At 48.9% G+C, this 10,920-nt stretch overlaps 2 protein-coding genes across 4 annotated transcripts; one reads left to right on the forward strand and one right to left on the reverse strand.

The window, feature by feature from the left end:
* Nucleotides 1-2,031: 2,031 nt before the first annotated feature.
* On the reverse strand, nucleotides 2,032-4,775 carry TIMM10B (translocase of inner mitochondrial membrane 10B). The gene is made up of 3 exons (XM_011385170.2): nucleotides 4,673-4,775; nucleotides 4,370-4,465; nucleotides 2,032-4,177 (listed from the first exon to the last, which is right to left on the reverse strand). The coding sequence occupies exons 1-3, from the start codon at nucleotides 4,718-4,720 to the stop codon at nucleotides 4,001-4,003; spliced, it is 321 nt and encodes a 106-aa protein (XP_011383472.1). The 5' UTR covers nucleotides 4,721-4,775; the 3' UTR covers nucleotides 2,032-4,000.
* Nucleotides 4,776-4,878: 103 nt separating this feature from the next.
* ARFIP2 (ADP ribosylation factor interacting protein 2) lies at nucleotides 4,879-9,773 on the forward strand. 3 transcript variants are annotated; one of them, XM_011385173.2, is made up of 8 exons: nucleotides 4,879-5,019; nucleotides 5,788-5,928; nucleotides 6,179-6,275; nucleotides 7,018-7,136; nucleotides 7,317-7,538; nucleotides 8,085-8,242; nucleotides 8,390-8,564; nucleotides 9,004-9,773. In XM_011385173.2, the coding sequence occupies exons 2-8, from the start codon at nucleotides 5,830-5,832 to the stop codon at nucleotides 9,157-9,159; spliced, it is 1,026 nt and encodes a 341-aa protein (XP_011383475.1). In that variant the 5' UTR covers nucleotides 4,879-5,019; nucleotides 5,788-5,829; the 3' UTR covers nucleotides 9,160-9,773. The 3 variants fall into 3 exon arrangements, with proteins under 3 accessions (XP_011383475.1, XP_023381780.1, XP_011383476.1); XM_023526012.1 differs by lacking the exon at nucleotides 9,004-9,773 and adding an exon at nucleotides 8,716-8,997; XM_011385174.1 differs by lacking the exons at nucleotides 4,879-5,019; nucleotides 5,788-5,928; nucleotides 7,018-7,136 and having other exon boundaries at nucleotides 6,216-6,275.
* The last annotated feature ends 1,147 nt before the right edge of the window (nucleotides 9,774-10,920 follow it).

A 10,920-nucleotide genomic window follows, 5' to 3' on the forward strand; every position in this document is an offset into this window, starting at 1 on the left:
AATGAGGTACAGAGTGGTATTGTTTGGTATTAACAGGGGAGTCTTTAGCATGTTTAGAATTTAGTAAGGTGGGAAAAAGTCAGATTCCCAAGGAAGGAAAGAAGGACTAGAATTCAAAGTACAGAATATAGGCGTTGGCTTTAAGAGGAATGCTTGCTCCGTTTTAGACAGGAGAGGAGAGAATGATGCAGATGTGGGTGAGTAACCATGTCTGGTAACCAGTTGTTGTGAGTTCCCAAATGATAGCTTCTACTTTTCTGTGAAGTAAGAAATTGGATTATCTGCAGAAAGCAGAGAGAATTGTGGTAGGGGTGTGATTTAGGAATATTAATTTGAAATATTCATTGAAGCGAGTGGGAGAGACAACTAGAAAATCCAGTGGGATTATAGCAGCTGAGACACCATTTGAAGCTGGTAACCATGGATTCCTTGTGATATAAATCTACTCTATAGTGATTTCCTGGGGTGGCTTTTATCTGTCCAAACACAGGAACAAATGTGTTTCATTTTATCTAAAAGTCTAAAAAAGAGAAGGAAATAAGATATTCCAAGAGGTTCACTAAAATTTAAGCTGGATAGGAATCTAAAGACAGGAAGGTATTAATATAGAGAAGGGAGAAGCAATGGCCTGACTGCTCCAGTGAAATCAAAGAATGGTAATGTTACTGTTGCAGCGATCGGAGTTCCAGTAACACACCTCTAATTCATCACTGATGAAGAAATGAATTTCAATTCAGTGAATATGAGAAATGTTCATTTATTAAAAGCATATTATGAGATAGAAGACGGGTCAAGCCTCAAACTGGCTATGTGGAAATGAGGATACATACCTCAGCTGGGGCGGTGGTGGAAGGTGGGGTGGGGTGGGGGTTGAAGGGTTATAGCCATGGAAGATGGGGAGTTGTAACCTCAGGGGAAGGAGAGGTCTGCATTATATTCAGGGCCGTGATGGGTGGTTACAAAGGTGTTTTTAGGTGATTGGCAAGTGAGGTCATTTTGATTGACACTTGGTTGCTATATAACTCTTGGCCTAATGTGCATGTGCTTACCCAGAATTCAGTCTGTTATAGATTATGAACTTCCAGGAATAAACGTAGTATTATAATGAAGCTTAAACTGTGCAAATTAGGATAGGTGTCTGCAGCCCGCTAAGATCATGACCCTCCTTTCCTTAGTCTCTGGGGATGCAGGAGGGATTCTCTACCAGTAGGGTGTTCTCTGGGTGGTCTCTAGGCTGGGCCCCTATTACTTTGTTCCCTGTTACTCATGTCTAACTAGCTACCTAACATTAGTAGAATAGTTCAGTAAATAAAGTGGGAATATGGTTGGTAAATAAGATGCAAGTAATAGTGCTTTGAAGATAGAGCAGTGTGCGGTGAAGACAATGGCCAGGCTATAACTACGGGAATTGCAGGTAAGGTAGTGGAAATCATTGAAGATTACGTCAAAGAACTAGACCAAAACACTGAATGGAGTGTCCATGTAAACATTAAGGTGGATAGGAAGACCAAGGGCTAGCTATGTAGAGGAAAGTAGGAGAGTGGTAGTTACTAAGGACAGAGAGGGTAGCACACTTGAATAGCCTCAAAGGAATCAGACTTTGTAAAGGAAAGGTATGGGTAGTTATGTTCTGAATCCACAGTGGCAGGAATATCAACCCTTCAATGTTTGTAGTAAAGGGATAAAGCTTTATCATTGTTTATTCTTATTGTGCTTGAAACCTCATATGCTCTCATTTTGCCAATGACTACTTACAGCAAGACCTGAGGGAGACTTCAGCAACTACAGAAGATTGATGGTAGGAAGAAGGTTCTTCTAAGTATGGAGAGGAAAGAATCGGGACATCAGAGATTGAAAATTAAGAGACTAACTGATGGATGAGATCTAGGGACACTTGTTTTTCCATGCCTAGGGACAGGTTTGGTGCAGTTGAGTAAGCAAATAAACTCTAGAAGTTCAAAAAACTTCTATATTCCTAGCCCTTCTCCAGCAGTTATTACGTGACATGGAAACAGATAATTCACAATCATCTGGAAGTTTAATTATATATGTTTATTGCAAGGATACACACAAATGTTGATGTGGAAGAATCCTCCCACCAGCAGCACAACATCCCAGGTCCCTATTCCTGTTTCTGGAGATTGGGAAGTTCACATGCTGTTTTACCTGAATTTATATTTCCCAAGGAAAGAATGTTATTGGTAGACATGAAGCCACTCAGTAGGGAGTTTCCGGTCAGCAACTTTGACATCCCTAATAAACCTTTCTGTGTAAGATTTGTTCAAGAGAAAGCTAAAAAGGCAAATAGCTGATCAGAGCCACTTTTCTCAGCAGGTAACTGTGTATAAGATGTGCTTCTAGTACATTTTGGATTCTTCTTCGTCTGTTAAGTGAGGATAATATCTCTTGCAGTTTTGTCATAGATTAACTAAGATCAAGCATGATACATACCAACATCAACCCATACAAAGTAGGGGCTCAATAGATATTATTTTGAGAGGTAGCCTGGTATAGTAAAAAGAAGATGGATTTTAAAGTTAGATCTGTATTTTAATACAGGGTCTGCTCGCAGAGAATTTCAACTTCCTGTACAGGGAGAAAACGTGTGCTTTGTGGGTGGCTCTAAGAATTTGTTTTTATTATTCTGAGAGCCAATGTTTAAGAGCTTCCATTTCCTCTGTAAAAAATGAAACTTGGTCACCTGATGCGGGATAGTTGAAGGTGAGGTGGGGAATTAAGGGGAGCAGTAAAGGTGTAAATAACTGCCCTGGTGATTAAGGAGAGCAAATACAGCAGGAATCCAACAAGGGTTGCTTGTTGGTAGTGAGGGCTCGGTTGAAGTTGGAGACCTTAATATTTAGTGGCATTCATTACACAGCTGCGGTTTTCTCTAGCAGTTTGGAGGAACAGAAAAGATCGAATGGCTAGAATGATACAAAAAGGACACAGGGGTAGCAAGAAAATGGAGTGATGGAGTGACAGGCCATTCAGACTGCTGAATGCAGAAATAAATTCCACAAGGCAGGGCAATAATGAGGAAAGAATGTATAGGCTGGATTTTGGAATTAGAAATCACAGAACAGGCACAGTGGGAACAACATGGAGTAGAGGGTGAAAAAGCTGGAACTGCAGTTAAGGTAACATTTAAAGAGTTTGTCTTACCCCTTTTTTTCCATAACTACCACCATCTATTTCTCCCTTGAGTTTCTCTCCCTCAAGTTTGACCGTATTGCAGAACGTGGTCCAAGTTTTCCCCTTTCCGACTGCCCCTAAAGACAAGCACACAGACCTTCTTTGCTTAACGGTTTTACTGCTCATTCAGGAAGACAGAAAATAAGAAAGTGACAACTTGGGGAAAAGGCTGAAGTTCCACAACACCCCAGAATTCTTACAGGTTTTATCTTTGTTCTGGAGCTACTGACTTCCCAGGAGGTAGCACCTAAAAACTCTGTGATTTCTTGATCTGTTGTCCTTAGCTAACTCCTTCTTTCCCTAAATCTGGCAGAAATCCTTCTTATAAGACATAGTACACACACACACACACTCACGTTATGAATGAATGCATACCTGGCTCACAAGTGAACCACTATAGTCTGACAGATTTAAGGACAGCTATACAACTCCCATTTCTCTGTTATCTGGGCAGGAAGCGATTTTCTGTTGCTATTACCAATCTTAAAATTGTACCCACAGACCTTGCTTTAACTAGGTGCCTGAGAATGCTGAGGTTTCCTTCTACACATAGAAAGCAATTTCTCTGTTGCCAGTGCTGAAGCCAGCAGATTAAAGGCTGGTGCTAATAGTGGGCAAAACTTCTCTGCCCAGGACATAAACGAAACGGAATAAAAGTGGGTTTATTAGCTCCAGGAAAAGGAGCAACCGTGCCCAGCTCTCAGACAACCTCTCACTCTCTATATACAGGCTGCACGCAGCCCGAGGTACGCTGGCTCCTTAAATTTGAGGGTCCATCCAGTGCCTCCCTTTCTGGGGTTAGGGATGGCTAGCTGCCTGATGGCGCAGTTCCGGGCTGTTCAGCAGCAACACCTGGCACAGCTGAGGCAGCCTCGTAGTCTGCGATGCGCCGCTGCACCAGGGCCGGCATGAGCTGCACGTAGGCGGCCATGAGGCGGTGGTTGGAATGGATCAGCTTCCCAGCACAGCTGTGGAGACAGGCCTCCTGGAAGGAAGACAGAGTGGAAGTAGGGACCAAAGGTGTCCTGTCAGGTCAGTCTCCTTCCTTCCCAACTCCAGCCTCGGGGCGAGGGTCATGGAAAGGCCCCGGCCAAAGGTAGGGGGAAGTGAGGAGAGGAGGGAAGCAGTCCACGGTTAATTCTGAGAATGAAGAGTAACCCCCTACTCGGTTCCCCACCTCCTCAGCATCGAGAGCTCGGTGGTGCAGGCTGGGCACGCAGCGTTGGAAGCAGAGTTCCGTCATCCGATTGTAGACCAACAGGAAGTCCCGCAACTGGGAGAGAAGGGGACCAATAACTCAGGGATAAGGGAGCCCACAACTTATTTCAAGGCCGCGCCATCGTGAAGCCTCCCAGGAACGCGCATTACGGCCCGATGTCCCCAGCCCTCGGATCGCTCCCGGGCCCTTTGGGGTTCCCGTCAAGCGGACGGGGATTAGAGTTGAATGTAGGACCCTGAAGCCACTCTAGCTGCCACTCACGTTTCTCAGCTGCTGCTGCGGCTGCGGCTGCGGCTGCGGCTGCTCCATCCCACTATGGGCGTACGCCCGACTTAACTTCCGTTACAGCTTCTCGGTAACGCCCCGGAAGTAATTTCTTGTCCAATCCCAAGGGACTAAGGGGACGATTCAAGGATCGCTCTGCCCCTGGCTCTTAACGTCACCTCCGCCCTCATAATCTACGACGTGGCCGGCTTCTTCTGCCCGGGAGAGGACGTCACTTCCGCCGAGTCCCTGACCTGCTGCTAAGATCGCGACGGGAACTGGAACCTGAGGTCCCCGCGCAGCCCGGGCCTGGCGCCCTGAGGGGAAGAGCGGCCCGTCCCCAGGTGAGAGGGACATACTTGGGTGAGGGGGAGTTGAACGCATGAACCTGTCCTGAGGGCAAGATACCTCTGAGCTAGGGGAAGGATGAGGACACACCTGATGCCCAGGTGTGTGGGGGTGGGGGGGTGAAACACACCTGGGGAGACATAACTGACTCTGGAAGGGATCACCTATGTCCTGGGAAAAAGAGGGTTTTCCTAGAGGCCGGGAGCATACACCAGTTGATTCAAGTAAGGCCTGATGGGGATGGCCTGAGAAAGAGAAGGTGCGTGGGATGGAGGAGAAGGAGACCACCTGAAGGAAAGGGGAAGAAACACTAAAGAAGTGTTGAAAGACCAAGCAATGGAGAACATATCTGACTCCTGGAAAGGAGTTCATCTCCTGATGGGAAGAAACACCTACATGGGGATAAGATCCAAGGGAAAACAGACTTTATCTCTCTCTTGTTCACTACTGTATTTCATGGCCTCACATAGCACATGGCACATAGTAGGCACGCATTAAATGTCTTTTGAATGGTTGAATGCATGAACGATCACCGGAGTCCTGGTGGGATTGGAGGTTGATGAGACATCTGAAGCCTGGCGTGCATGTGTAAAAATACGCACCTTGGAGGGAAGAAATACATATGCTACCTGAGGAAAGAGTGGTAGCCAAACTTCAGAACATTCAAGCCTTGAGACAACATCTAAAACCTCAGAAATGTAGGGGAGATCTTCTCTTCTAGAGCCCTGGCCAGTTTCCAGAACTGTCTGTGTTGGGCTTTGCAGGGCGCTGGGGTGGAGACATTGACTCCAGTCCCTTCCCTAGCCATGACGGACGGGATCCTAGGGAAGGCAGCCACAATGGAGATCCCCATCCATGGGAATGGTGAAGCTGGGCAGCTTCCTGAGGATGATGGGCTCGAGCAGGTGCTTCTGTTTGATTCTTATTGTTTCAATTTAGGATTTCCAACTCATAAACTCTGGGCTCTACCCCCATCCCAGTAGCTTTCCCTAACTTATCTAACTCCCTTCAATCTTTTTATAAATCTTTGTTCTGATTCTGTGCAGACTTCCCTTGTGTGCTCTATGATGCTTCAGTCCAAGCTTGTTCTCACCCCCAAAATGCTTCAGCTGCCCCTATGTTCCTGAAGCCCCCCCCCTCTTCTCTGGCCTATAGGACCTCCAGCAGGTGATGGTGTCAGGACCCAACCTCAATGAAACCAGCATTGTGTCTGGTGGCTATGGGGGCTCTGGTGATGGACTCATCCCCACAGGTACGAATGATCAGAATAGGACAGGAAGCTTGAGTGGAGAGTGGGGACAAATGGTTCTGGGGAACATAAGATATGTCTAAGAAAGCTTGAATTATCTCTGGAGATCTTGGAAACCTCTGTTAGTATGAACCCTGTGGACTCTCCTCAGCCCAAGGCCAGTTCCCAGGGTTGTCCAGCTGTTCTCACTTGCCATTTCCCCTGAGAAGCACCCCTTTTTCTGTTGCCACCACCTTAGTCAAATTAAGAACTCTGTTCCACAGCAGTTTCCCCTGCTCTGGAGCTTGAGGCTGATTTGGAACTTTATGAAGCTTCTCAGAGTTTTGCTTTAGACTCTAAAGTTGAGGAACAAGCAGCCCTGAATCTCTCACTGACTAGGGTTCCACGTGGGAATGTCAACCAGGTGTCCTGTTATCAGGACCCACCATCTTTGACTTCCCACTCCACACTCACTGTATTTTTTTTTTAGTTTCCTCTGCCCCTGTACACCAGCAGCTCCCTCCTCCCTCCTCCCTCCTCCTCCACCCCTCACCATGACCTCAGAAGGAGGCCAGATGTATATTGGGATTTGAGTCTCAGGGCACAACATATGAGTTCCTCCTAGTGAACAGAAGAATCTAATTGTCTCTAGCTTTTGCTCCTCCGGGGAGTCATGTTCAGGTGCTGGGAGGGAAGTATGGGTGGAGCCACATAGGGGTCTGGTTGTATCTGAGAGAGGCCGGTGTCAGAGAACTTGGTCCTTTAGGGTCTGGCCGCCATCCATCTCACAGTGCCACTCCTGCTGGCCCCGGGGATGAGGTGGCTCGGGGCATCGCTGGAGAGAAGTTTGACATCGTCAAGAAATGGGGCATCAACACATATAAGGTGGGATTCAAGTACATCTCCCTTCTCCCACACTACCCCCTGGGTACCTTTTTTCCCTTCTCCTGGATCCTAATTAATATTCCATCTATGGCTGAGAGTAGGAGCCTGGGTATGCTGGGGCAGATACCTGTTGGGGGTGGCAGGGTACTAGGGTCTCTGACCTGTTCTCTCACTTCCCAGTGTACAAAGCAGCTGTTATCAGAGCGATTTGGCCGAGGCTCCCGGACTGTGGACCTGGAGTTAGAGCTGCAGATTGAATTGCTGCGTGAGACAAAGCGCAAGTACGAGAGTGTCCTGCAGCTGGGCCGGGCACTGACAGCCCACCTCTACAGCCTGCTGCAGACCCAGCATGCACTAGGTGACGCCTTTGCTGACCTTAGCCAGAAGTCCCCAGAGCTTCAGGTACCTCAGCCCGGCCAGAGAGGGTGGGGGTGGGGGGGACTGGGCCCAGGCCTTTCCAGGCAGTCACCCCTCAGCCTCCCTCCCTCCCTCCTGCAGCCCAGAGGGAGAACCCCTCCAGGGTGGGCCCAGCCCTGCCCCCAGCAGCACTCACCTGTGGAGGCAGCCTAAGGGTTTGTACGGAGGTCCAAAGTTGGAGGGGCTGTGGGAGGTGGCATACCAGGTGCCTCACAAGTAACCCTCTCTGCATTGGAGAGAATGCCTTTGGTGCTTAGCCTAATTGGAGCCCCTCTTTTGCCTGCTGCACTAGCTTTCCCTGTTCTAGTCTTGTGAACTTATCTGAGAACCCTACCCCCACATTCCCACCCTAAGCATCCCCAGGGTGGCTCCACTAACTTTCTGGCTAAGAGACCCTAGCTGGAGGCAGTCTTTGGTTGTTTCGGTTTTGATGGCTGCTTCCTTCTTGGGGAAGGGGGGAATGAAGGGCCCTACAGCTCTTGTCAGGTAGGGGACTGTTTCTCAAGGCCTGTTTCTCCCTTCTGCCCTCAGGAGGAATTTGGCTACAATGCAGAGACACAGAAGCTGCTGTGCAAGAATGGAGAGACACTGCTAGGGGCTGTGAACTTCTTTGTTTCTAGCATCAACACATTAGTCACCAAAACCATGGAAGACACACTCATGACTGTCAAACAGTATGAGGCTGCCAGGTGTGGGCACTGGCAGGGTTTAGGGGTTTGGGAGTTGGTTGGCTTGGGTGGAAGTTTGAGATTAGGAGCTTAAGAATTCAGGAAGGAAATGAGAGTATGTGTATAGGACAAAGGAGTAGAGGTGAACCTGTATCATCCCCTCCCCAGGCTGGAATATGATGCCTACCGAACAGACTTAGAGGAGCTGAGCCTAGGCCCCCGGGATGCAGGGACGCGTGGTCGACTTGAGAGTGCCCAGGCCACTTTCCAGGCCCATCGGGACAAATATGAGAAGCTGCGGGGAGATGTGGCCATCAAACTCAAGTTCCTGGAAGAAAACAAGGTGCCAACCCCACCCCCTTTAGTCCCAGCCCACCTTCCTATCTTTAATACTGACCCTCCCCCTACAGTGTCCCCATCATTGGATAGAGAAGTGCAGCCTGGCAAAGGAGTGGGATCTTCCTCTAGCCCCCTTAACCCCTGGGCCTTTCCAGGTCTCCCTCCCTTCGAATCTTGGCTCTTTTCTATTGAAGAATTTGGCTGCTGGTTCCAGGATTATAACAGAAAAATCGCCCTTTGATATGGGGTACCAGTACCCCAGCCCAGCAAATCAAGGTTTCTCCCATCATACTGAGCCCTCTCCTTTGGCTCCCTTGGTGGAGTTCAGTCCGCATCCCAAAAGCACCATCAGAGCAGAGTCCATATGCCCCTAGTCTGGGCTCAGGCTCAGCCCTCAAGAAGGGCATCTGAGTCCAGCTTCAGCTGACCCTCTGGACCCTCAGATCAAGGTGATGCACAAGCAGCTGCTGCTCTTCCACAATGCTGTGTCCGCCTACTTTGCTGGGAACCAGAAACAACTGGAGCAGACCCTGCAGCAGTTCAACATCAAGCTGCGGCCTCCAGGAGCTGAGAAACCCTCCTGGCTAGAGGAGCAGTGAGCTGCTCCCAGCCCAACCTGGCTATCAAGAAAGACATTGGGAAGGGCAGTCCTAGGGTGGGGGAGGTTGGACATGGGACATCCTTCGCCACCTGCCCTCTGGCTTGGGCTCCCTTTCTCTGGCTGAGGCCTGATACCAGTTTTGCCCACACTGCTGTGGGTAGGGAAGGGGGCCTGCAGGCCCAGCAGCTGCTGCCCTGTCCCTTATCTTCCTGGCCACTGGGCTGCATTTCCAGATCTTTTCCTTCTACTCCACAGCCAAAGGCTATGACAAAACCACTCCCTGGCCAATGGCATCACTCCTCAGGCCTATCCCCAGCTCCTGGGGTGTGCCCCCTGACCAATGGCAGAGCCTCACAAGGCTCTGTCAGCCAATGGCAGCTCTTCTTGGGCTCCCCTGGGCCAATGATGTTGCCTCCAATACCCTTTGTCCCTCCTTTATGTGTGCCCATTGCAGAGAAGGGGACTGGGACCAAAGGTGTGGGAATAATGGGGAGCCCCATTTTGGCCCTGCATCTGAATGGGCCTCCCCTCACCTACTCACCCAGTTTAATTGTGCTTAGAGCCCTGGAAGATTGGGACTTAGCACTAGGAATAAACCTTTCATAAAAGCAGGCCCAGTGAGGTCAATTTGTGGGGGACTCTAGGTGGGTGGGCTGGGTGGAGAAATGCTCAGTCTAATCATACACCAAAATCTTATCTAATCAGAAGAGCTGGGGCTAAACATCTGAAGGCACAGGTTTCAGGAACAGCCCCAGTTGAAGCCAAAGCTTTATTTGCCCTTTAGGCCAGCACCAAGATAGCTGTGTATCATAAGAGAACAAGGCCCAGAGTGGGTTGGGCTTGTCGACCTTCATCATGCATTCATTCATACAGCAAATATTTACTGAGTGCTTTTACTTGCCAGGCACTGCGCTAGACCCTGGGGAAACATCAGTGAATAAAACACGGTCCCTGCCCACAGTGCTTATGGCCTAGAGAGCGATAGAGTCAAGTAACCAGGCAACTACAATACAGTGACAAGTACTAGAATACAGAAGTACAGGGAGCTATGGGAGCACAGAGGAGGGGCATCTGTTGTAGATGGGTGGAGATGGTCATGTCACCTTGAAAGCTGAAACCTAAAGGGTGAGTTGATGACAGCCAGCCAGAGTAAGGGAAAGAGCATCCTAGGTAGAGAAGCCAACATATGTGAAGGCTCTGAATAGGAATCTTTAGGAACTTAATTTGACTGGAATGAAAGATGAGGAGGGAGTGGCTAGAAGAAGACGACAAAGGTCAGGTAGTGAGAGACCACACTAGGCCTTTTCAGGCTGACTAAGGATTTTTGCCATTTGGACAGGGAGCTGTGAAGCCTTTTCAGAAGTTTGATGGCATAGGAAAGACTATGGTTGAGGAAGTAGTCCTATGAGGCTTAAAATAGTGTAATACAGACCCCAGATCCTTCATATTGGGTAATCTAGTAGCTCAGGCTCAAATTCCAAAGCTAGCACGACCCCTGTCAGGTGCAGTCACAAGCTCTGGAGCACCTGTGCTGGGTGTCAGAAGTCAGGTATGAGAGGTGGAGGCAGTTCCCAGCGACCCTGCTGCACCTAGGTGTTGAGCCCAAATCTGAACCTTGTCTGAGGCTCCTCAGCAGCACTTTTATTTAGTCACCTCTGTGCTCCTTAGCTAAGGAGAGCTCGAGAATGTTTCAACATACTTCCCTACCTGTGTAGACGGCTGGAGGAAGGGGACAACCCAGTCAGCAGATTCTCAGCAC

The sequence above is a fragment of the Pteropus vampyrus genome, unplaced genomic scaffold (genome assembly GCF_000151845.1).
Source record: "Pteropus vampyrus isolate Shadow unplaced genomic scaffold, Pvam_2.0 Scaffold671, whole genome shotgun sequence".
Lineage (NCBI taxonomy): Eukaryota > Metazoa > Chordata > Mammalia > Chiroptera > Pteropodidae > Pteropus > Pteropus vampyrus.